This window comes from Pongo abelii, chromosome 9, assembly GCF_028885655.2.
Source record: "Pongo abelii isolate AG06213 chromosome 9, NHGRI_mPonAbe1-v2.0_pri, whole genome shotgun sequence".
Classification (NCBI taxonomy): Eukaryota; Metazoa; Chordata; class Mammalia; order Primates; family Hominidae; genus Pongo; species Pongo abelii.
Window position 1 is genome coordinate 98730740 of NC_071994.2, and position 27699 is coordinate 98758438.

Below are 27699 nucleotides of genomic sequence, written 5' to 3' on the forward strand. Positions count from 1 at the left end.
GCTGTTTAGCTGCGCGACCGCGGATCCGCTTCCTTCTCGGCCTCCCTTCCCCATCCCTGATTGGCTGCGGAGGCTACGGCGTCACTCGATGGCTCCTCCCACCTCCCAACTTCCGCGACGCATGAAGCGCCCACAAAGGGAGGATATCGCCGGCCAATGACATCCCGGAGCTCTCAGCGCGCGAAAGCCGCTTTGAACCTGCCCCGCCCAAAGGTCTACGGTCGCGGCTATTTCTAACAGCCAGTCCCAGGTTTGGATGAGAACGCCCCAATCCAATTGGGCAAATGTTCGCGAAAGGCTCGTTCTCTGCCGCAACTCTTTTTTCCCTTGCTTTCTATTGGACTAAATCGTTAAGTCCCTCCTAATCCTATTTGTTATTGGCCAAAAGGTAAGTACTTCACCTGGAGAGGCGTCCCCGAGGCAACTCACGCTCTCTCCAGCGTTTAATCCGAGGGAACTCGTGGAGTGCTTTAACTTCGCCTTTGCTTTTGTTTTATCTCCATTACTCCGTTCGGTTGCCCCTGGCGACAGTACTCGCCCACGCTTGTTACTGGAGGAGGCCCGCCCCTCCGTAGAATCCCCGCAGAGCCGGCCTGTAGCCCCGGCGTTGTCTGTCCCAGCGGGCCGCTACCTTGTGACGTCACCAGGGAAGAGGCGGATTCTCTCCTACTACAGAAAGACGTCTGCTGTTTTGATTGGCTAGGGAAGACGTCCGTTAGGACGTGTTGCCCTTTCTGTGTAAGCTGTGAGCGTAGGCGGCCCTGAGGAGGTGTGTGGCAGGGGTTTCCAAGCCCAGCACCAGCACCCTTGCCCTTTTCCATCAGGGGTTCAGCCTAGGGTCCCCCCGGTGGGCGGCTCCCGAGTCTTGGAGAAGAGCACGAGAACCTAGACCGCCCCCGAGGTGCGGAGACCCCCTGGGCAGGTTGAAAGATGGCGGCGGCGTCTGTTTCTGCGGCTTCTGGTTCTCACTTGTCGGTAAGAAGCAGTTGGCGCGAGTGGGCCACACGTCGGTCCTAAGCGCCTCTTTGAGTTTCCTCACGTTTCAGGGCGCTGTTAGTCCAGCTTCTGACGCAATTCTGGAGGACGGCGGGAGTGCCTAGATTGCCCCGCCCTCCCCAAGCTGCCATTCACTGTTCCTCTGTCGAGGCTGCATCCTCTGGCTCCCAGTGAAACTGGGCTGGCCGTCTCTGTTCCCCAGCCCTCATTCGCCTTTTGGCGTAGCAACCAACCCCGGTTGCCTAACATTGCCAAGGGCCGGCTGGAATAACTGCTCACTCCCTGGCCTGCGAAAACGTAGCTCTTTTGGTCACGTGGGTTCAGCGGCCCCTCTAGGAAACTCGCCAGATCAGGTGAGGCGCGCCAGTGTGTTTAAGAGACAGCTGCAGAATAGTAGTCCGCCGTCTCTCGAGCGCTTACTAGTCGTTGCTTGTGCTGTTTCCTATCCCTGCAGTGCCTCCCACTCCCATCCACATTAACTTCGTTGTGTGATCCTCGGAGCCAGAACGCGCGCTTCCTGTCACCTAGAATTACTGGAACTTCAATGTGGAAATGCCCTTTTGGAGAGGCGACAGGGGGAATTGATTTTAAATATTGTTTTTGCCTCATCAAAGGTCACCATCCAATGTAGTCACTGGTATTTGTCAAATTGGAGTGTTGAATGCTTAGGTTTTTGAAAACCGCGGCATTGGAAAGCTTTGATAGGAAGTAAATGTTGGAGCTCTTATTTCTCCAGTTAGCAAATGTTCGATGCCTGGCATACTGTTAGGGTCCAAATGAATAGAATGGAAACCCTGCTTTGAAGGAGAAAAACACTGAAGAGAAATTACACGTAATTAGTGATTACTGCGCAGTACAGTTTAGAAAGTGCTACCGTAGTAGAATAATCTAGAGGGGAGTGATTAACAGTGCTTGGGTAGGCTAGAGAAGGTTTCCTACAAGGGAAGATGGAGCTAGTTGCGTGTCGAAGGAATTGTAATTGCTTGTCCCAAGAGTAGAGAAAGGAGAAAAAGGCAGTGCAGGAATTTTGGAGTATGTGCTAGAACAGTAGGTGCTTTTAGGAAACTTGAGATAGTTCGAAATGAGAAGTAATACGAAGATAGAGCTGGATGAGGTGAATTGAAAACGTAGGTAAAAACGTGAAAAAAGAAGGATGGTGAGGGAAGGAACTAGAAGAGTATCAGGGTAAAGTTATTTTCTAGAATCTAGGGGGAAAGAGTGGGGAACGCTAAGAAAGCCTGGTTACCTTGGAGAAGTCAGTTTCAGCTTTCGGAGACTTATTAGGATTGGTAATAATGGGACTAGAAGTATTACAGTATTTTAGCCGAATGGGAATTAGAAGTTTGCAGAGAGGTCTGGGGAAGTTAAGGAGAAGTAAGGAAAGCAGCAATTTAAGGTTATTCAGGATTAGGTCAGTAAAAGAAAAAAGTAAAAAACTATTGGAAGTGTCAGCAGATGGATGAGATTTTATAGGAGATGTGATTAAACTTGGGAGAAGAGGGCTTTTCACGGCTCTCAAAAGTTAAGTACTTGGAGACTGAACAAGGAATACTTTTACAAATGTTGAATTGAGTCTGGGTGCGTGGCTCATGCCTGTAATACCAGCTACTAGGGAGGCTGAGGCGGGAGGATCACTGAGGCTGAAGTGAGCTATGATAGTGCCACTGCTCTCCAGCCTGGGCGACAGAGCTACCTTGTCTCTATAAAATAATATATTAAATAAATGTTTGAGCTGCATTATGCCAAGGACACCTAGCTGAGCATTGGCACTGGGATATAGTCAGCTGTTAGTACTTATACGGTACCCTTGACAGAAATGCCAAAGACTGTTCATTAGGAAAGCATATATATTTTTTTGTGCTAAGCTCAGCTTTAATAGGATTCTAAATATCAAGGGTACACTAAGAATATCTAAGATCCTCCACAAATCAAAGTATAACAACCATAACTCAATCTGCTACATCAAAATGTCTAATTTGGAAGTTACTGTTTCTCAAAACAAAAATGACTAAATTTAGTTGGTTTCTGGGTGCTTAAGAAAAGGTCCTGCTTAGATGTCCCATCAGAAATAAGGCTGCCATTTCCAACAGCGTTGGAAAAGCACTTATCAAACAGCTGATCTTAACAGTAGGCAACATTAAAAAAAAAAAAAAAAAACTTGTTAAAACTATACCATGAACTGAAAAGACAACTCGTCTTCAGATTTCACGGTTGTGAAGATTAACAACTGTTATATTCAGCTGTTTTCGACATTGATAAACGCATACGGAGCTAGTTATAAGTACATTGAGATGCTTTACAGGCAAGGATTTTTAACAAGTAGATTCATAAATAACCGTCTTTAGGAAGCAGTGACCGTGTAAATCTCAAATGTGAACAGCATGGAAGTAGGGCGATAGGTTTCAGTTAGGTCTAGGTAACGTTTATTGAGTGATTGCTCTTGAGTTGATAAACTTCGACTGGTGGAAAAGGCAGGAAAGCAACTATGATTGGGCATAATGAAATTAATTCCTTATGGAATTATGGGCAGCACTGTGTTGAAACACACAAGAATGTCTTTCATGTCAGCCTTGCAATGTTTTCACAATAACCTTGGTGATTAATGACCTAATCTCTTGATTTGTCTCTCTGACTTTTTAGATAGGTCCTTCGACAAGCTGCACAGTAGCTCCATATTAATTTCCCTTAAAAATGTTTTATGGCTATCATACATTTTATAATATTAAATGTAAGATTTACTTTTTGAGAATAATAAAATGAATACCTTCATATTCCTCTTTGTGTCTTCTTTCTCCTTCCCACACCCACCCACTACCACGTATTTTAAGATTATAATGTATTTATATAGGACTATCTGGCAGGCATAATCTTTAAAGGCCCTTTTCATGCGTTAACTCATTTAATCCTCACAATAACCTGAGATTGGCATTAATATTTCCTTTTTCAAATGAGCAAAATGAGGCACAGAGAGGTTGAGTCAAAGTTATCTAGCTAGTAAATGACAGTATCTTAATGGGCTTTGGATTTAATGGGTTTTGCTGTTCATTTGTTTGCCAGATATTAGAAACAATCTTGTTGTATTCATTGTTATATGCTGTACATGGCAAATGTTTCTCTAGAGTGCAGTTCTCGAAGTATGGTCTCACAAACCTTGGAGATCTCCAAGACCCTCTCAGAGTCTACAAGATCCTTCTGTAATGACCACGTTTGTGGTAGACTAGATCTTCTTTAATATGTCAAACAAAATAACATATCAAACAGAGCGAATGCAGAACTAGATAAGAGAATCCAACATTCTTTTTTTAAAGCAAACATTAAAGAAATCTGCAGAAATGTAAAATAGTGCCGTTCTTTTCACTAAATCTTTTAGAGTGTAAAGGGGTCCTGAGAGAAAAAGTCTGCAAGGGGCAACTCTAGAGCAGTGATTTTTTTTTTTTTTCCAGACCGGAGGCTGGGCTCTGGATTACAGCTCAGTAGTGGGTCATGGAATATGTACTGTGACTCAACCCATATCATTTTCAAGAAGAGAGAAAATCGTTCAGCAAATATAACTGAATGAATTATCTGATTCACAGAGTATGTGCGTCTTCAGCTTTACTCGGTCATACTAAATTGTTTTACCAAGTGATTATACCAACAGCCCTCTTTATTCTATGTCCTCTTAAATGGATGGTATTGTCCTACTTGTAAATTTTTGCTGTGTGTGTGAAATGGTATCCTATTTTCTGATTTGTGCACCTCTTACCATTGGTGAGTATGCACCCTGTGTTTCGTACCTTTACTAGTCGTGTGTGTGTGTTTTCTTCTGTGAAATACCTGTTCATGTCCTTTGCCTGTTTTTCAGTTGGGTTGCATATATATATATATATATATATGTGTATGTATAGATATATATATACATATATGTGTGTATATATATATATATACACACATATATATATATATACACACATATATGTAGTGGATGTTAATTATCAGTCTGTTAAGACTGTTCCAAGGACATCTTGGCTGGCCTTTGATATCTTTCAATTAATAGTTGTTACTTTTAATGGAAAATTTGTTAGTCTTTTTATAATTAGTGATTTCTGTTTAAGAAATTCTTCCTTTCTCCAAGGCCTTGGTTGTATTCTTCTATATTTTTTTCCTACTTATTTTAAAGTTGGAGCCCTTTATGTCCTTAATTTACTTGAAATTAATTTGTATGCTGTGAGATGGGGATCCAATTTAATGGTTTTACTTAAAATACACAACTGTCCTCACACTACTTGTTGAAAATTCATCCTATCCCCAATGGTTTGCAATATGTTCATTTCCATATGTGTATGGGTGTGTTACCTGGCTCTTTGTCCCTTTGTTGTATTTCTCTCTCCTACTTAGATACCCACTTGGAGGTGGGGGGGTCATTTACCTCCTTGTTACTCAAGAGAAATGTTAGCTATTGTTGGTCCTTTGCTTTTCTTCAGTAGAAATTCTGGAACCTGCTATTGGAATTTTGATTTAGATTTTATTGGATTTCTAGTCTAATTTGGGTGTAACTGATATGTTTAGGATATTGACCCTTCTGTCTAACTGTTATGTTACTCCATTTATTTAGAACTTTAACATTTTTCAGTACTTGGATAATTTCATGTCTTGTATATTGTTCAATTTATTTCTAGTTTTTAATTGGTATATATTTTCATAAGTTGCATTTTCTAATATATAAAATTACTCTTACGTATCTATTTTACCCAGCAATCTTCCAGACTTAATTCTCATAATTGAGGATTTTTTTGTTTTGTTCTATTTAGATAGTCATGATACGAAGTTGGGATTCTTCCTTTTCAATCTTAATAGCTGTTATTCTTTTTTTTTTCCTTAGTGTGCAGACTAGGAAATGAAGTACAATGTTGACTAGAATTGATGTAGATATTTTTGTCTTATTCCTGATTTTAAAAGGAATATTTGAAGTTTTCCACCATTAAGTATGTTTGCCATGTTTTCTTATAAAACTTCATATTATTATAAGGAAGTAAGTTTTTTAAAAAATAATGGCTGGATGTTGAATTTTATTGAATGCTTTTCTACATTTGTTGACGATCGTATTGATTTTTAGTTTGGAACTGTTGCATTGATTGCACTGCTCAGAGCTCTACATCATGTTTCTCCACCATTGGACCTTGACTTCTCCAATTTTATTTCCTCAACACGTGTACACAAACTCTTTTTTTCAGCTAAACTGATGTATTCATTAACCTGGAAATAATTGCCTTTCATACCCATTTCTAGCTTGCCTATCAGAATACATGTCAATCTACAAGACCCAGTATCGATTTCAGCACTAATAAAGACCTTCCTTTACCATACTGTTCTGAAGCAGTGGTCTGTTGAATGCATCTGAATTTAATTTGCACTTAGTCTCTATTACATCCAATTTAGCAGTTCCCACCTACTCTTTTGTATTTGAGTTTTATGTAGGTAATATCTTGCAGCTGTGTTACATGTTCCACTTATAAAGAAAGCAAGTAATATGCATTTTTAAATTATGCTTGATACTTCACACAGTGTCATAAAAAGATGTTCAATAAATATTTGAATTATGTGTTCCTAAATGAGATATTTGCCCTAACAACTAAAGACTGCAGGAAAAGCTAGTGATCAGGTTAAACATTTTGCCTTTAATCCTGAAAGTTTCTCCTACAATCATATTTTGGTTGGAATAATTTTTACTGAATGCTTAGGGTCATGGAAAGATTAGTGGATTGGGAGTTAAACTTGGGCTCCTTTCTACACAGCTTTCCTATGATATTTGTGCTATTTGTTAAATATAAAGAAAACCAAAAGCTTTTGGTGATCTCTTAAAGGGTTATAGTAATTTTGTTGAAAAGGATAATCTTTTATAAGTAATGTGCAGTTTCTTGTTTTGCGGAGGAAATGTATAGTTAATATTCAACAGATTTATTGAACATAATAAAACTCCTTTATTAGAACTTAATTTCTCCAGCAAAAATTCTACACCAACTGGGTGTCCTACAATTATTTTAATTCTGACACTGCCCAGATGTTGCTCAGACCCCCATACATTAAGGGGCTCCATTTCACAAGACTGCCTGCCCCCAAGTCAGTCAGAGTTCGCAGAGTATCTGCATTTCTGCTCAGCTGACTACAAATTAAGGGGTTCCTGCAACTTTACAAGAACAGCTCATAGTACTCAGGAAAGACTGTACTGAAGCAATTTCAGTATTATAAAGGACACAACTCAGGAACAGCCAAATGGAGGAGACATAGGGCAAGGTGTGAAAGGGCTTCTGTATCCTCTGGTGCAGCACCTTCCCAGCATATCAGTATGTTCAACAATCTAGAAGCTCCCCAAACGTCATTATTCAAGAGTTTTCATTGAACTTTCATTACATAAATACATAATTGAGTAAATTATTGTCCACTGGTCACTGGGCTCAATCTCAGCCCCTTACCTACCCTAAGGTCAGGGCCTAAGGCTGAAATTTGTAACTCTTCCCCCCCACCCCACCCCCCTCCTAACACACACACACACACACACACACACACACACACACACACACTCACTGTCTCTCTCTCTCTGTCTCTGTCTCTCTCTCTCTCTCTCTCTCTCTCTCTCTCTCTCTCTCTCTCTCTTGCCCAGGCTGTAGTAGCCCAATCTTGGCTCACCACAACCTCCACCTCCTGGGTTCAAGTGATTCTCCTGCCTTGGCTTCCTGAGTAGTTGGGATTGCAGGGCACACCCCCACACTTGACTAATTTTTTTATATTTTAGGTAGAGACAGAGTTTCACCATGTTGGCCAGGCTGGTCTTGGACTCCTGACCTCAAGTGATCCACCCAGCTCGGCCTCCCAAAGTGCTGGGATTACAGGCATGAGCCACCGTGCCTGGCTGAAATTTGTAGCTCTTTATAATCTAGTGGTTGGTTTTTCTGGCAACCAGCTTCCAGAAGATACCTTCAAACCTGAAGCTATCTAGGTGCCCTACCTTGAGTCCCCTCATCAGCCTAACAAGGATACCCTATCACTTAAGAAATTCTAGGAGTTTTTGAATCTGTATCTGAAACCAAGGACAAAAGACTATGTTTTTTATTATACCACAGGGCATACAGATAATAAAAATGCATATGTCATGAGGAGTGATATAAAATAGTGAGTAAAGGGTAAGACCACTAACATACAAAATGTAGAACAGAGGTAGTTCCATTTTGGGAACTAGTTTGTTAGTTAATCACATAGTTAATGGGATTCCCCTGACTGGGCAGAGGGTGGTCGGCAAGTCACTTAATATTTTTGAATGTTAAGTGATAGGATTCTGGTGGGTTGTAAATAACCAATGAAAACTTGAGGTTCTCTGTGACATTTAAAATTAAGCTATGCAGTAATTGAGGATGCTTTGCAAGACCTTTGATCATATTATAAAGATTTGAAAACTCATCCTATTTTCCAGTTACCTCTAAAACCAGATGCCAATTTGCCATTAAGTTTGGAAAATGACAAATACTAGTCTTTGTTATATATGAACATACTATAGTAGACTTAGCACTTATTTATTTGTGTACCACTTTTAAGACTTGGCCCTACCCTCCTAAACTCTTTGTCCCCACTTTTGATTGTCATAGCCATAGTGTGTTTTATATTTATATAAATAAAAAATGTTTTATATTTGCTTTCTTAAATCACCTGGAAATTTGCATGATTTTTAACATGGAAGTAAAATCTTTAATTTTAAATAAGATTTAAATACAGTGCAGGTATTTCGATAGCCTTTGTTTCAGGAGATTGTTTACTGTTTTAAATATTCATTGTGCTCTTGTACTTTTATGAACACGGATTATTCTGGTAAATGTAAATCTTCAAAGGGAAGAATTGAAAAACAGTTTGCTGTGGCCGTTTGAGGAAGGATAGTGGATGTCTGAACATTTTGAATAGCTGGCAGTCATATCTTCCACCTTAGCCCTCAGCTTCTTAGTTACTTCCCCCAGTCTGGGACCATCTGTCAGTAGAAAGTCGCCTACAACAAATAAAACTCCACAGTTAGCATCTCCTGGGTTGAAATTATTATGTGGAATCCTAAATTTAACAGAATCTGATTCATGACAGAATGGTGTACTGTGGAAATAAAGTTTTGTATTTGAGTGTTTGATGGGCCTTAATGTTTTCTAATTATTTTCTTTTTTGTTAATTAAATGTAAATTATTTGAGGCAAGGACAGTGCCTTATTTTCTTTCTAGAGTTTTGAATACTATAAATATTCAAGTAGTAGTTTGTTGATGGGGAATAGAGTAACTCAGTCATTTGTAGCAGTTTCTGGTCCTGTAAAAATAATGTTTTTATTTTTCTGAACGTATATTTCACAGTATATATTTTTAACTACGGTATTTACATTCATTGTATTATTTAAGTATTTCTGCACAGCATTTGTGTTCAAGTTGTATGAACATTATTTTCTTCTTGTAGTGTCTGGCATATGGCTATATTTAGACTAATATGAAACACTTTAAAAGTTGTATTTCTTTAATGATTGTATTGTTTCTAGTCAGTGGATTTTTTCTGTTGTCTGTATGGACAGTCTAGTTCTCATTCATAAATATTTGTGGTTTAAATCTGCTATTTGTGGTTCACACTTTTGAAAGGTAATTTGTGTCTTTATTTTTTAGAACAGCTTAGCTGAGCCATCAAGGTCTAATGGAAGCATGGTTCGGCATTCTTCATCTCCATATGTAGTATATCCTTCGGATAAGCCTTTCCTTAATAGTGATCTACGACGCTCCCCAAGTAAGCCTACACTTGCCTATCCAGAAAGCAACAGCAGAGGTAATTGAGCCTAACGAAATAGATGTTATTTGTGTTTTCTTGCTGCTTTAAAATTCTTAACTTTGTCCTCCATTATTTTGCCATTAGAAGAAAATATATTTCCCCTTTGCTTCCAGTTTTTAGCCCCCACAAAATATTATGCTTTTCTTGTATTCCTTATATTGATTGTTGAACATCATCATCCACCAAATTACTGATGCTAAAACTTTGAGTCATCAGTGACTGCTCTGTAATCCCCACTATTAGTCTGGAATGAAGACCTTTTTTTGCTTCTGAAATATACCAGAAGCATACTGGTTTTTCTGCCTTTTTGTGTTCTCATTGCTTTGGTTCAGGCTTTCATCATCTGTAGCCCAGATGTTCATAATACATTCCTCACTAATCTCCCTGCCTGTTTTCTCCTCCTCATCCCCAGTTAACATTTCTGTCATTTGTCATTATCCATCATCTCTCCCACAAAATTAAAGTTTTAGCATCTCTTCATAGCTTACATAATAAATTCTTAATTTTTCATAACCTAGACCCTGTATGCCTCACCAGCTTCATCCCTAACTTGTCTTCTGTTTTTTCCTTTCCCATCCTTTGCTCTGGCTACTTTGAAATACATTTGTTCCTGGAACCTGCCATCTGTATTAGTTTTCTTGTTGCCTTAACAAATTGCCATGAACTTAGCTTTAAATATTTGTTATCTCAGTTTTCTGTAGGTCGGAAATCTGTGTAGGCTCATCTGGGTCCTCTGTTTAGAGCCTTACAAGGCTTTGCTTGGGGCTCTGTTCTTTACTAGAGGCTCTGGGGAAGATCTGCTTCCAAGCTCATTAAGATTCTTTTTTTTTTTTTTATTATTATACTTTAAGTTTTAGGGTACATGTGCACACTGTGCAGGTTAGTTACATATGTATACATGTGCCATGCTGGTGTGCTGCACCCATTAACTCGCCATTTAGCATTAGGTATATCTCCTAATGCTATCTCTCCCCCCACCCCCCACCCCACAACAGTCCCCAGAGTGTGATGTTCCCCTTCCTGTGTCCATGTATTCACATTGTTCAATTCCCATCTATGAGTGAGAACATGCGGTGTTTGGTTTTTTGTCCTTGCGATAGTTTACTGAGAATGATGATTTCCGATTTCATCCATGTCCCTACAAAGGACATAAACTCATCATTTTTTATGGCTGCATAGTATTCCTTGGTGTATATGTGCCACATTTTCTTAATCCAGTCTATCATTGTTGGACATTTGGGTTGGTTCCCAGTCTTTGCTATTGTGAATAGTGCCGCAATAAACATACGTGTGCATGTGTCTTTATAGCAGCATGATTTATAGTCCTAAGACACATGAAAAAATGCTCATCATCACTGGCCATCAGAGAAATGCAAATCAAAACCACAATGAGATACCATCTCACACCAGTTAGAATGGCAATCATTAAAAAGTCAGGAAACAACAGGTGCTGGAGAGGATGTGGAGAAACAAGCTCATTAAGATTCTTAGCCAGATTCAGTTCCTTGTCATTGCAGTACTGAGATTCTGTTGCCTTGCAGACTTATACTTGAGGACAGTCTTTGCTCCTAGAATCTGTCCTCCTCATGTTTTCCTTATGGTCTCCTACGGTAGCAGTAGGTAGAGTCTGTCATGTTTCTCTTTTTTTTTTTATTTTTTATTGTTTTTTTGGAGACAGAGTCTCATTCTGTCACCAGGCTGGAGTGCAGTGGCGTGATCTCGGCTCACTGCAACCTTTGCTTCCTGGATTCAAGCTATTGCTATTCTCTTGCCTCAGCCTCCTGAGTAGCTGGGACTACAGACGTGCCTAGCTAGTTTTTGTATTTTTAGTAGGGACGAGGTTTCACCATGTTGGCCCAGATGGTCTCAATCTCTTGACCTCGTGATCCACCCGCCTCGGCCTCCCAAAGTGCTGGGATTACAGGCATGAGCTACCGCGCCTAGTCAAGTCTCTTATGTTTCAAATCTCTCTGAGTTCTGCTGTTAACATTTCTCTAACCACAGCTGGAAAAAATTTTCTGGTCATGTTATCAGATTGGGCCCACTCAGATAATGAAAAGATGGTTTTGATATTGAATTTGTTAATCGTCTTTTAGATGTTTCTTCATCTGTATCTTTTAAAATACACCTACCTCATACTTTGTGTGAAGTTTAAATGAAATCTCTTTGCTTTATTTGGGATGCTATGGCATTTCCTTTTTTTAAAAGTTGTGTTTAATCACTAATATTGCAACAATTATATGTGTTAATGATTGTCTAGGTAAAAGAAATATTTTTGACATCGTAGGCTAAACAGGCATTTGTAAATTAGTTGAGGAACTTTTTTTGTTTCAGTTGGGATATGTATTGTAAGTATCCTAAAAATCTCAGAATGAACCTGCTTTGTAAACTGGACTGATTGTACAGTAAAATACCAAGTAGGTAATGATATCCAAATACCAGTTTAAATCCTAACCTATAATGGGTGCTGAAAAGTGTTTGCTGAAATAAATGTAACTAAATAGTGTGATGTCTTTTAAGAATTTTAGTACTCTATAATCGCTAACCTAGAAGCCTGTTTATTATAAGATACTGTGTCTTGATGATAACGAAAATTTTTAATTAATGGTTAAAGCAATTGATAAGGTTCTACACATCAGAGTACAGCAGGTTGGCAATTTAAGAAAATTAAGTTGCATGACATTCAAACAACATAGATTTAAAAAGCAAAAAAAAAAAAAAAAAAGTGACTGAAGCCCACAGTAGAGCAAAAATCAGTTGCAGTAAGTTTCTTATTCAAAAATAAGCACAAAACAAAATATCCATTTATAAAGTTCTAACAGGAACACAAAATCTAAGAATTAGATATTAATCCTTCAACTATAATATTGTGTCTAGTTCTGATCTTTACACCCATGAAAAGAAACTTAAAAAGTTCAAAAAAATGACAAATTACTAGCAAAGAATAAGAAAAATCAAGAAGGCAGACTTATTCACAGAGAGTCAGAAAAATTTTAGCACAGCATGTTACTAATAGAGCTAAATTCTGCTTGAGTGCAACATCAGTGGTTTTAAGGAATAAAAGAGAAGTGAGAGAAGCAGGGAGGAGAGGAAGAGGAGAAATAAACAAGATAAAAAGTAACCTTCAAGACAGTAAATAAGCTTTTATGCCTTTAGAGCATGATGCTGTGAACTGTTTAAGCAATGTCCCAGGATAATCATTACAATCCATTATCCTTTTATAGTGTGTTTTAATCCAACGATACTTAAACTTTGCAAATGGGAAGGAAAGACACAGAAATCACTATCCCCTTCTCACCCAGAAAAAAAATAAAGGCTGTGAGATATGAACAAAGACCAAGAAAGTTCGGAAAAAACATTTGTGGGGGATAGGGATAAGTGTGTTGGGGAGGTTAGAGGAGAGGAAAACCTCTCAGAGGAAAAACGAAATAATAGATAATCTGAGTTTTAAAGAAAGAGCACAGTTCTATAAGAAGAAAAGTTCAATAAGAGTACAGCATGTGAAAGGTTTATAAACTCGACATTTTTTTTTTTTTTTTTTTTGAGACAGTCTCGCTTTGTCACCCAGGCTGGAGTGCAGTGGCATGATCTTGGCTCACTGCAACCTCTGCCTCCCAGGTTCAAGCAGTTCTCCTGCCTCAGCCTCCCGAGTAGTTGGGATTACAGACACATGCCACCACGCCTGGCTAATTTTTGTATTTTTAGTAGAGACAGGGTTTCACCATGTTGGCCAGGATGGTCTCGATCTCTTGACCTCGTGATCCACCCACCTCAGCCTCCCAAAGTGCTGGGATTACAGGTGTGAGCCACCATGCCCGGCAAACCTGACATGATTTTTATTGCTTCATCAAGGACATTGTGGCTTAGTTTTTTCTTACTGGGAATTTATGACAGTGAAGAATACAATGCCTAAAATAGTAGTTTAGTGTTACTACCTTGATTTGAGCTAAAATTAGGAATTTTACCCAACAATGCATGATCGTTGGCAAACTCCACTACAGTGAAAAAAGCGAAGTCTTACTATTAATAGTATTATGAAAATAGTGTTGACCTCACAGGCCCTGGGAAAGGCCTCATGAGCCCTGCCCTCAATGTGCCTGTGCCCCACATTTTGAGAACCACTGTAATCAAGGATATGAGTATGTCCAGAGTAGTATTTTGTTCATGTAAATACTTTTTTACCAGGTGTGAGAAGAATGTCGATAGTAGCATTTGTTCCAGAATCTAGATGATAGCTCCTTGAGGCCAAAGACAGTCTTCACGCCTTGCAGAGTGCTTCACACATTGTATGTGGTCTATATGCTTGATGGACTGAGGTTTACATCAGAAGTAAGTCTAAACTGAAGCAACAAGACAGAACAGGAGACTGATTAAGGAAAGATTTATGCATATTTTGTTGTGGGGAATGAGGAAGATGGAGAAATCTTTGAGTCTAAGATTTCTAGTGTAGATGATTAGTGGTATGATTAGGACAGATGACACAAAAAAAGCATACTTAGAGGAATTGATATAATTTTGGCTGTATCAAATTTGAGATGCCTGTGAATTAGATGGAGATGAATACTAAGCAAATGAAAATAAAAAAGTCAAATATAATAGAGAACACTACACTAATGAACTCAGGCATCATCAAGGGTACAGTAGTGGATGAAGCCTATGAGTATAGAGGGGTTTCTCCAGAAAAAGAAAGTAGAGGGAGAAAAGGGCTTTGGAAAATACCACCATTTAAACAGTAAACTAAAAAGTAGGAAAAGTCAGAAAGGTGGAGAACTACCAAGACAGCAATATTGGAGAAATCAAAGATGCATATTACAGATGTGGGTCCCCCCCCTGCCCCTTAATCTACAACAACATAAACCTGTGTTTATGTTAATGACAGAAATGTCCCAAGCAATAAATAGACCCAGGTGGACTTGAAGAACATTAGGGACTCAAACATGGCTAGCACTTTCCATCTTTTTTTTTTTCAACTTGTAACTAGCTTCATTTTTTCTAGCTACAAAAGAGCTTTTTTTTGCCTAGCAGGAAACATTACTAACAATTACTGAGTTTTAAGTTGAACCAGTTCTGGCTTTGACATTTCGGACAAAAGTCCCAAGAAGACAAGCATTATCTGGGTTTCAGTGTGTGTCCCTTGTGGATCAGTTAGCCAGATTTGTCAAAGGATAGTAAAGTTGTAGGTATAGCCATGTTGAGGTAAGGGGAAACTCCCAGAAAAAGAGGTATATAAGTCAGGCAAACAATTCCAAAGATGTGTGCTATACTTCATATAGCAAAATATAAGAAAAATTCCAGGAAACAAAATTAGGAAATATATAATGAAAAATATGAAATTTATCAGGTATGACAAATGTGATTACGTCAGCTCAAAAGCCAATAATATATGCTTTTTAAGTAAAACCTGAAATAAAATGAAACAAAAAATAAATAGCTGACAAAGGTGTTTATTACCATACAAATAAAAACGATGGATGGCAGTACTACTGTCAAACAGATAGTATAGACAAATAGCAGCTTCATGTAATACTAAATAAAAACAAATAATACCTAGTTTAAAAGTGAGAAGGAGAAATACCCAAGTACAGAAATAAAATGAGTTTCAAGCCAGGACAGTAAGGATGGAACTAAAGCCAAAAACCTTGAGGACAGTATTAGGAGTCTTGGCATTAGGTATACGCCTTAAGTGTTGGGGTACAGTAGCAGAGATGATGGAATTTTAAATGTGGGTAGGGACTGGAGAACAAAGCTCTAGGTGCCCGTGAGGCAGCTTCTGGAATACTTTGAAAAGCTGGGCGTGATGAGAGTTGTAAAAGCAGAACTGGAACACTGCAGCCCGTGGTCTCAGGAGGAGACTGGATAAAAAAAGTCACCTCTGATAAGTCAACTCAAGCCAATTTTATGTGCTCACTGAGGTGCATACGTGAAGACTTGAATACATAATGAGAGCTATACAATGTTAATGAAAATGCTTAATATTATAAATTGCATTTAAAGTGTGCTCATATATAAATAAATATGACATAGTAAAGGGCAATCTCACATATAAAAGCATTTTTAAAATCTATAGAATTTCAATAAAATGTTTGTAAGTACTACACCTAGATGGTAAGATTATGGGTGTGATTTTTTTCCTTTTCAATCATGTGTTTTCTAAATTATCCTCTGCATTTATTCAGTAATTTTTTGAAAAACAAAACAATAAAACATTACACATTTAAACAGGGATATGTAAGCCATTCAAGAATACATGAAAGGAAAGTGCACACCCCAGCATTATGCCTGTGATGCTACAGTTGCTGACATAAAGAACAAAAATGAAATGTTCAGCCAGTTTCAATAATAAATATAAGTGCAAAAATAAAATATTAGCAAAATTGTCTACTGTTGGGTATAATTTAATGAAGGAGTGCAAAAAATGTTTGATATTACAAAGTCTTTAGTAAATTTGCCTCTGGTTCAGAAGAGGTTAAGAAAACTCAGTGGATATTAAAGGACATTTAAAATTTTATTTTTGTATTGTATTTATCTGATTATTGCAGGTATATAAAAGAATTGTTCCTTTTATTATTAATCTTATATTTAGGCTTCTTCTGTTTTAGTTCTGAGTGTCTTTTCAATTGATTTTTCAGGTTTCTACCTGTGTATGTGTCTGTTTCATGTCTGTATTTTTTCTAGTTATATTGTAGTCTCATTGCATACCAGCAAGAATAAGCTGACTTCAATAAAATGTCTCCGATTTGAGACCTGTAATATCCTAGGCACTGAAAAATTTGGTGAAGGAATAAATTATGTTAATAAATGGACAAGAGTACTTTGGGTTGAGTAAGAGGACTCAATTCTTAAAAGACGGCAGCTCTCCCTACCTAGTGTATAGTTTAAATTAGTGTTTAGACAAAATGATTCTAAATAATTAGTTGGAAATGTTTTAAGATTTATATAATATAGGTGACTGGTAGAAACAATGTTTATGAAATTTTAGTAATTGAAATACTGGCACTAATTCCCTAATATTAAGGAATCCAGAGTAGAAGAAAGATCTGAAAGTGTCTTAGGGTGTGTATGTAACAAAGAGTTACGGTATCTAATATATATATGTGTGAATTTAGTGTATGATCAATTTGACATTTAAAGTTTTTCTTTCAATACAAAAACACTTTTTCTATGACTTAACAAACGTAAACATATGAAACTGTAAATATAATTTAAAAAATACAAAGTTTGTCTGATCTCGAGGTTGGGAAGAACTTTCCAAGTATATAAAGAAAGACAACATGATGGGAGGAAACACCACACCCAAGACTGTGTTGTTAAAGCACTGATGGCTTCTGACCCAATCATAAAAGTGACCGCAAAACCAGCTTACTTTTCAGAGTTCAAAAGAACCATCCTGTAATCTGTAAGATATTTGAGAAAAAATCCTAGTTTTAATGTTCATTTTCTTTAAGTTCTTTTTGGAAGTAAGCTGGGTATAATTAATAGAGAAATAAAGAACAACTTGGTCCGGTTCCAAGATGGCCGAATAGGAACAGCTCCAGTCTACAGCTCCCAGAGTGAGTGACGCAGAAGACGGGTGATTTCTGCATTTCCAACTGAGATACCGGGTTCATCTCACTGGGGCTTGTCAGACAGTGGGTGCAGTCCATGGAGTGTGAGCCGAAGCAGGGCGGGGCGTTCTCTCACCTGGGAAGCACAAGGGGTTGGGGCATTCCCTTTCCTAGCCAAGGGAAGCCTTGACACACAGTACCTGGAAAATCAGGACACTCCCACCCTAATATTGCACTTTTCCAACGGTCTTAGCAAACGGCACACCAGGAGATTATATCCTGTGCCTGGCTGTGAGGGTCCCACGCCCATGGAGCCTCACTCACTGCTAGCACAGCAGTCTGAGGTCCAACTGCAAGGCTGCAGTGAGGCTGGGGGAGGGGCATCCACAATTACTGAGGCTTGAGTAGGTAAACAGCGGCCTGGAAGCTCGAACTGGGTGGAGCACACGGCAGCTCAAAGAGGCCTGCCTGCCTCTGTAGACTCACCTCTTGGGGTAGGCCATAGTTGAACAAAAGGCAGCAGAAACTTCTGCAGACTTAAACATTCCTGTCTGACAGCTTTGAAGAGAGTAGCGGTTCCCCCAGCACGGAGTTTGAGATCTGAGAACAGACAGACTGCCTCCTCAAGTGGGTCCCTGACCCCTGAGTAGCCGAACTGGGAGATACCTCTTAGTAGGGGCCGACTGACACCCCATACAGCTGGGTCCCCTTCTGAGACTAAGCTTCCAGAGGAAGGATCAGGCAGCAACATTTGCCATTCTGCAATATTTGCTTTTCTGCAGCCTCCGTTGGTGATAACCAGGCAAACTCCAACAGACTTGCAGCTGAGGGTCCTGACTGTTAGAAGGAAAACTAACTAACAGGGCATCCATACCAAAACCCCATCTGCATGTCACCATCATCAGACCAAAGGTAGATAAAACCACAAAGATGTGGAGAAACCAAAGCAGAAAAGGTGAAAATTCTAAAAATCAGAGCACCTCTTCTCCTCCAAAGGAACACAGCTCCTTGCCAGCAACAGAACAAAGCTTGACGGGGAATGACTTTGACAAGTTGAGAGAAGAAGGCTTCAGACAATTGGTAATAACAAACTTCTGCAAGCTCAAGGAAGATGTTTGAACCCATTGCGAAGACGCTAAAAACCTTGAAAAAAGATTAGATGAATGGCTAACTAGAATAAACAGCGTAGAGAAGACCTTAAATGACCTGGTGGAGCTGAAAACCATGGCATGAGAAGTACATGACGCATGCACAAGCCTCAGTAGCCAATTCGATCAAGTGGAAGAAAGGGTCAGTGATTGAAGATCAAATGAATGAAATGAAGCGAGAAGAGAAGTTTAGAGAAAAAAGAGTAAAAAGAGATGAACAAAGCCTCCAAGAAATATGGGACTATGAGAAAAGAGCAAATCTACCTCTGATTGGTGTACCTGAAAGTGATGGGGAGAATGGAACCAAGTTGGAAAGAGCAAATCTACCTCTGATTGGTGTACCTGAAAGTGATGGGGAGAATGGAACCAAGTTGGAAAACACTCTTGAGGATATTATCCAGGAGAACTTCCCCAATCCAGGAAGGCAGGCCAACATTCAAATTCAGGAAATACAGAGAATGCCACAAAGATACTCCTGAAGAAGACCAACTGCAAGACACATAATTGTCAGATTCACCAAAGTTGAAATGAAGGAAAAAATATTAAGGGCAGCCAGAGAGAAAGATCAGGTTACCTGCAAAGGGAAGCCCATCAGACTAACAGCGGATCTCTCAGCAGAAACTCTACAAGCCAGAAGAGAGTGGGGGCCAATATTCAACATTTTTAAAAGAATTTTCAACCCAGAATTTCATATCCAGCCAAACTAAGCTTCATAAGTGAAGGAGAAATAAAATCCTTTACAGACAAGCAAATGCTGAGAGATTTTGTCACCACCAGGCCTACCTTACAAGATCTGAAGGAACCACTAAACATGGAACAACCGGTACCAGCCACTGCAAAAACATGCCAAATTGTAAAGACCATCGATACTAGGAAGAAACTGCATCAACTAACGAGCAAAATAACCAGCTAACATCATAATGACAGGATCAAATTCACACATAACAATATTAACTTTAAATGTAAATGGGCTAAATGCTCCAATTAAAAGACACAGACTGGCAAATTGGATACCAAGAGTCAAGACCCATCAGTATGCTATATTCAGGAGACCCAGCTCTTGTGCTGGGGCACACATAGGCTCAAAATAAAGGAATGGAGGAAGATCTGCCAAGCAAATGGAAAACAAAAAAAGTCAGGGGTTGCAGTCCTAGACTCTGATAACAAACAGACTAGATGAAAAGAGACAAGGCCATTACATAATGGTACAGAGATCAATTCAACAAGAAGAGCTAACTTTCCTAAATATATATGCGCCCAATACAGGAGCACCAGATTCATAAAGCAAGTCCTTAAGAGACCTACAAAGAGACTCAGACTCCCACACAATAATGATGGGAGACTTTAACACCCCACTGTCAACATTAGACAGATCAATGAGACAGAAAGTTAACAAGGATATCCAGGAATTGAACTCAGTTCTGCACTAAGCGAACCTAATAGACATCTACAGAACTCTCCACCCCAAATCAACAGAATATACATTCTTCTCAGCACCACATCACACTTATTCCAAAAGTGAACACATAGTTGGAAGTAAAGCACTCCTCAGCAAATGTAAAAGAACAGAAATTACAACAGACCACAGTGCAATCAAACTAGAACTCAGGATTAAGAAACTCACTCAAAACCACTCAACTACATGGAAATTGAACAACCTGCTCCTGAATGACTACTTGGGTACATAACGAAATGAAGGCACAAATAAAGATGTTCTTTGAAACCAATGAGAGCAAAGATACAACATACCAGAATCTCTGGGACACATTTAAAGCAATGTGTAAAGGGAAATTTATAGCACTAAATGCTCACAGGAGAAAGCAGGAAAGATCTAAAATGGACACCCTAACATCACAATTAAAAGAACTAGAGAAGCAAGAGCAAACACATTCAAAAGCTAGCAGAAGGCAAGAAATAACTAAGATCAGAGCAGAACTGAAGGAGATAGAGACACAAAAAACCCTTCAAAAAATCAGTGAATCCAGGAGCTGGTTTTTTGAAAAGATCAACAAAATTGATAGACCACTAGCAAGACTAATAAAGAAGAAAAGCGAGAATAATCAAATAGATGCAATAAAAAATGATAAAGGGGATATCACTACAGATCCCACAGAAATACGGACTACCATCAGCAAATACTATAAACATCTCTACGCAAATAAACTAGAAAATCTAGAAGAAATGGGTAAATTACTGGACACATACACCCTCCCAAGACAAAACCAGGAAGAAGGTGAATCCCTGAATAGACCAATAACAGGCTCTGAAATTGAGGCAATAATTAATAGCCTACCAACCAAAAAAAGTCCAGGACCAGACGGATTCACAGCTGAATTCTACCAGAGGCACAAAGAGGAGCTGGTACCATTCCTTCTGAAACAATTCCAATCAATGGAAAAAGAGGAAATCCTCCCTAACTCATTTTATGAAGCCAGCATCATCCTGATACCAAAGCCTGGCAGAGACACAACAGAAAAAGAGAATTTTACACCAATATCCCTGATGATCATTGATGCAAAAATCCTCAATAAAATACTGGCAAACCGAATCCAGCAGCACATCAAAAAGCTTATCCACCAAGATCAAGTTGGCTTCATCCCTGGGATGCAAGGCTGGTTCAACGTACACAAATCAGTAAACGTAATTCATCATATAAACAGAACCGAAGAGAGAAACCACATGATTATCTCAATAGATGCAGGAAAGGCCTTTGACAAAATTCAACAGCCCTTCATGCTAAAAACTCTCAATAAACTAGGTATTGATGGGACATATCTCAAAATAATAAAAGCTATTTATGACAGACCCACAGCCAATATCATCATAATGAGCAAGAACTGGAAGCATTCCCTTTGAAAACTGGCACAAGACAGGGATGGGCATCTCTCTCACCATTCGTATTCAACATAGTGTTGGAAGTTCTGGCCAGGGCAATCAGGCAGGAGAAAGAAATAAAGGGTATTCAATTAGGAAAAGAGGAAGTCAAATTGTCGCTGTTAGCAGATGACACAGTTGTATATTTAGAAAACCCTATCGTCTCAGCTCAAAATCTCAAGTTGATAAGCAACTTCAGCAAAGTCTCCGGATACAAAATCAATGTGCAAAAATCACAAGCATTCTTACACACCAATAACAGACACACAGAGAGCCAAATCATGAGTGAACTCCCATTCACAATTGCTTCAAAGAGAATAAAATCCCTAGGAATCCAATTTACAAGGGATGTGAAGGACCCCTACAAGGAGAACTACAAACCACTGCTCAATGAAATAAAAGAGGATACAAACAAATGGAAGAACATTCCATGCTCATGGATAGGAAGAATCAATACCGTGAAAATAGCCATACTGCCCAAGGTAATTTATAGATTCAATGCCATCCCCAGCAATCACCAATGACTTTCTTCACAGAATTGGAAAAAACTACTTTAAAGTTCATATGGAACTAAAAAAGAGCCCACATTACCAAGACGATCCTAAGCCATTAAAGCAATCATTAAAAAGTCAGGAAACAACAGATGCTTGAGAGGATGTGGAGAAATAGGAAGACTTTTACACTGTTGGTGGGATCGTAAACTAGTTCAACCATTGTGGAAGACAGTGTGGCGATTCCTCAAGTATCTAGAGCTAGAAATACCATTTGACCCAGCCATCCCATTACTGGGTATATACCCAAAGGACTATAAATCATGCTGCTGTAAAGACACATACACACGTATGTTTATTGCAGCACTATTCACAATAGCAAAGACTTGGAACCAACCCAAATGTCCATCAAGACGATTAAGAAAATGTGGCACATATACACCATGGAATACTATGCAGCTGTAAAAAAGGATGAATTCATGTCCTTTGTAGGGACATGGATGAAGCTGGAACCATCATTCTGAACAAACTATTGTAAGGACAGAAAACCAGACACCACATGTTCTCACTCATAGATGGGAATTGAACAATGAGAACACTTGGACACAGGGTGGGGAACATCACACACCGGGGCCTGTCGTGGGTTGGGGGGAGTGGGGAGGGATAGCATTAGGAGATATACCTAATGTAAATGATGAGTTAATGGGTGCAGCACAGCAACATGGCACATGTATACATATGTAACAAACCTGCACATTGTGCACATGTACCCTAGAACTTAAAGTATAATTTAAAAAAAAAAAACATGATGGGAAAGAATTAGGTACACCTCTGTGAAAAATCAAAACATCTGTACATCACAACTAGAATTAAAGGCAGATAGTAAAATGAAGAAAACTTTTTCCCATAGAAAAATGGGCAACGGAAATTCATGAAAGGGAGAAAATTGGCCAATAACATATATGAAAAGATTTATACTTTAATGGAAATGGAAAATAACTAGAAGTAGCATATTTTTCTCATTAGAATGGCTATGATTGTTCTTTGACCCAGTAACTTACCTTTTTAGTTCTTAACTATTGATCATTAGAAAATCTTTTAAGACTGATTGCCTGAGGGAATTCTCACTATTTAATAATGCTAAAGTGAAAAAACCTACATGTGTTTTGTCTGAATTTATTTTACACATATAGGAAAAAATTTAAATAACCAAATGACAGTCATTATCTTTGGGTAATAGGATTATTGGTTATTTTTCAGTGTGTTTTTTCTCAGTCTTCTACATTTACTGCAGTCAGCATAATTTTATAATCAAACTTGAAGCGGTCTTTAGAAAGTACTTAAAATGTGGATTTTAAAAGTATTATTTTTTTGTGCTTGACTGTAATTCTATAGTTGGTTTCTACATGTGCTCCTATTAATAAAATGTATTAATAAGTAATAGTTACTAATACATTTACTAATAATTTTAATTAATAAGTAATATATTAATAAGACAGTAATGTACTTTAGGACTGTTATGTGAACTTTGTATGATTAGCTAAATTTTTTGCCACTTTATAAAAGTCTTTGAAATTTTTTTACCGTAGTAATAGGGTTTTTACTTGAATGCATTTCAGACACTCAGTGTCTTTTTTTAAATTTGTTATTATTTTTTTTGAGACAGAATCTCACTCTGTCGCCCAGGCTGGAGTGCAATGGTGCGATCTCAGCTCACTGCAACCTCCACCCCCCCACACTCCCCACCCCACCCGGGTTCAAGTGATTCTCCTGCCTTGGCCTTCCGAGTAGCTTGGATTACAGGCGCCTGCCACTACGCCCGCCTAATTTTTTTATTTTTAGTAGAGACAGGGTTTCACCGTGTTAGGCTGGTCTCGAACTCCTGACCTCAGGTGATCCACCCACCTCATCCTCCCAAAGTTCTGGGATTACAGGTGTGAGCCACCGCACCCGGCCCACTCAATGTCTTTAAATTGATTTTTTAAAAAACAAATATGAGATAATTAACATTTTATTGTTCCCAAAGAGTGATCCTCCACTGGACTCATCCATCAATTTTATTTTTTATTTAGATGAATTTATTCTTTCTTAATATACTTTCTCCGCATATGCTGTTATAGCATCCATGTTTGTGTTTGTATTTGGCAGCCATATTTTCTGCTCTTAAGAATCTTCAAGATAAGATTCGACGCTTGGAACTTGAGAGAATTCAGGCAGAAGAAAGTGTGAAAACCTTGTCTAGAGAAACAATTGAATATAAGAAAGTACTGGATGAACAGATACAAGAAAGGGAGAATTCAAAGAATGAGGAATCAAAGCACAATCAAGGTTTGTTGATGAAGAAAATTAAAATTCTACCAAAATAAGTGTGCAGTATTAAGTATTCTAAAAGAAATACTACATTAGTGTTTTGTAGTGGTATCTTCAAGTATTACAAAACTGCATTGTATTCTGGTGCATTTTGAGGAGCATATGCTCTTGTCATACATGGTATTTACTGAATGCAAGGCCAGTTTGGCTAGCACGTAGAAAGAGAATGATTTAGGTAATCTGAAAAGGCGTCCAGGTCTGTGGAAGGTGTTTTTATTGTATACACAATAAATTCAATTCCTGTTAACAGCTTGTTAAAACTATTTTATGGGTGAGTTAATTTCTGCTTTTCTTATGTATTCTTTTTAGAACTGACATCTCAGTTGTTAGCTGCAGAAAATAAATGCAATCTATTAGAAAAACAATTGGAATACATGCGAAATATGATAAAGCATGCCGAAATGGAGAGGACATCTGTCTTAGAGAAACAAGTAAGTAAAGCACTTCACAGATTGATACTCAAGAACAGTTAGTTATGGGGAAAACTAATTGAATAAAGACTTTTTTTCTTTCGGCGAGGACTAATGGTGCTGTTATAGCCCAGGACTGAAATTTCTTGGCATCAGTTATGAAATCTAAAGATGTGATTGGCTTTTTTTGTTATTGTTGTGTTTCGTAGAGTTTTACTTAAATGGTAAAAATACAGTTGTGAGATGTTTGAAAGTTATGTTAGCTTCTTTGAGTCTACATTATAAAAAGTGTAAATAACCATATACCTCTATATCTCTGAAATTTGTTTAATGACTCAAGTGAGATAGTAGATGACTTTGTAAAACTCTTCAGAATTGTTATTTAGCATAGCATTTTTGTGCTTTCTTACTCCAGAGGTCTTCGTATTTAGGTGACCTGCACATTTGTGAGAAGATATCTCAACATCAGTCTCAAATATATTGATTGATGAATTGATTGGAAATAGGGTCTCACTCTGTCACCCAGGCTGGAGTGTAGTGGCATGATCTCGGTTCACTGCAACCTCTACCTCCTAGGCTCAGGTGATTCTCATGCCTCATGCTCCCGAGTAGCTGGGATTACAGGCGCATGCCACGATGCCCAGCTAACTTTTTTTTGTGTGTGTATTTTTAGTATAGATGTGTCCAGGCTGGTCTCAAACTCCTGGCCTCAAGTGATCAGGCCGCCTCGGCCTCCCAAAGTTCTGGGATTACGGGCGTGAGCCACTGTCCCGGCATGATCCCAGCTCACCGCAACCTCCACCTCCCGGGTTCAAGTGATTCTCCTGCCTCAGCCTCCCAAGTAGCTGGGATTACAGGCATGTGCCACCACACTCGGCTAATTTTGTATTTTTAGTAGAGATGGAGTTTCACCATGTTGGTCAGGCTGGTCTTGAACTGCCAACCTCATGTGATCCTCCTGCCTTGGCCTCCCAGAGTGCTGGAATTACAGGCATGAGCCACCACGCCCTGCCAGCCTTGTGTATATTTTTTAAAACTTACTCCTTTTTCTTTTATGAATCTAGAGTTTGCATTCATTAGTTTTGTAGACATCTTAACTCTATTATGCAAAATTAGAATAGTTTATATGCTTAACATTATGCTAGATGCTCTGCAGTGGAAAAAAAAAATACTAGGCAGTTGTCCCTCAGTATCCATGAGTGAAATGGTTCTGAGACCCCTGTGGATAGTAAAATCCATGGATGCTCAAGTCTCCTATAAAATGGTGTGGTATTTGCGTATAACCCACACCCAATCTCATACTATAAATCATCTCTAGATTACTTATAACACCTAATGCAATGTAAATGTTACGCAAATAGTTGCTATACTATATTGTTTGGAGAATAATGTCAAGAGTAAGAATCTGTGTATGTTTAGTACAGATTCAACCATCCTTTTTTGTTTTTTCTCATATATTTTCAATCCATAGTTGATCACATCCATGGATGCAAAACACACAGATACAGAGGGCTTACCATGTATGCTTTCTACCCTCAGTCAGCTTTCAGTTCTCGTTGGAGAGAATTAGACTTAAATATTTGAGCAATCATACAACAATATTTGAGAAAATGTCTCAGTAATTCTTGTGTGTGATAGATCTCTTCACTATGTTATTGCATTTATTTCAGTGGTTATAATTTTTCATTTTCATTTGGGTCTTTTTCCATCCACTTAGTTTTGTTCTTTGAATGTACTGTTACTCTGTGGTTTTTAAACCTTCCTTTTATCTCTTTGAACACTATAAACAATTCTCCATTTTTTAAAATTATTTGATGTTTTCAAAGTGTTAATCCTCATTTGTTTGGGTTTATCTATTGATTCTCCCTTATGGTATCTTGTTTTTTTATGGGAACTTAATAAAGAAAAGTTATATGGTGGTCTCATTTTTTCATTTATTGTGGTAATTCCACAATAAATTCCTCAGTTGTGTGGGCAGCCTTGTGAGCCAGTTGTGAATTTGCCTTTGGTTAGGCTTGATGGTTTTCACTGGTTCTGGCTGGGCAGGGTGGCTTACACCTGTAATGCCAGCACTTAGGAGGCCAAGCCAGACAGATCACTTGAGTGCAGGAGTTCAAGACCAGCCAGGGCAACAGAGCGAGACCCAGTGTCTACAAACAATAAAATAAAATCACTGGTTCTGATCCAGATTTATGTTACTATATGGCTTGATATTGTTGATCATTGTGCATTATACATTGCCTAAAGTTTTATATTCCTGCACATTTTATGTACCCCGGCTCCAATATTGCCTTGTGTCATATTTGACTTCAGTATCCTTTCATTTGCTCTTGAGTTCCTTTCTCTTTTTTTTTGTATCTGAAGATTTTCCTTTCTTGCTTTCAAAATTGCTGTGTAATTGTATTAGTCCACTCACGCTGCCATAAAGAGCACCCAAGACTGGGTAATTTATGAAAGAAAGAGGTTTAATTGACTCACAGTTCTGTATGTCTGTTGGGGGTGCTTCTGGAAACTTACAATTATGGCGGAAGGGGAAGCATACATGTCCTTCTTCACATGGTGGCAAGAGAGGGAAGTGCAGAGCAAAGTGGGGAAAAGCCCCTATTAAAACCATCAGATGTCATGAGAATTCACTATCACGAGAACAGCATGGGGAACCACCACGATGATCTAATCACCTCCCATGAGATCCCTCCCCCAAAATGTGGGGATTACAGTTTGGATTACAATTCAAGATAAGATTTGGTTGGAGACACAGAGGTAGACCACATCAATAATCATATATTATTATTATGTCTGCTGTGTTTATCTAACATTTCTGTGATGGATGGGCTGGAGAAAGGGGTCAGTTTAATAAGACAACTTTAAGCTGTTTTGACTAATATATGTCTTGGAGACAACTATTAGGCATATGTAATAAATGTCAGGAGCTGTTAATGTCCACTAGGATGTGGCTAGAAGGGAATTAGTTCACACGAATTCCTAAATTATTGCTTTATATTAATTTGTCATATTCAGATTTCTATTAATATAGTACCTATTGCTGTAG

General features: G+C 38.5%; 1 protein-coding gene across 6 annotated transcripts in view; it reads left to right on the forward strand.

Moving 5' to 3' along the window:
- The first annotated feature begins 163 nt into the window (after positions 1-163).
- Positions 164-27699, forward strand: part of CEP57 (centrosomal protein 57) — a 43497-nt gene continuing 15961 nt past the window's right edge. For 4 of the 6 annotated variants that reach the window (XM_054524958.2, XM_054524959.2, XM_054524960.2 and 1 more), the window contains exons 1-4: positions 417-975; positions 9654-9810; positions 24019-24198; positions 24550-24671. In XM_054524958.2, coding sequence (XP_054380933.1) covers positions 931-975; positions 9654-9810; positions 24019-24198; positions 24550-24671 — 504 coding nt within the window. In that variant the 5' untranslated portion in view covers positions 417-930. Of the gene's footprint in view, positions 976-9653; positions 9811-24018; positions 24199-24549; positions 24672-27699 lie in introns of all 6 variants that reach the window. The other 2 variants (XM_054524961.1, XM_002822371.5) reach the window with 2 other exon arrangements.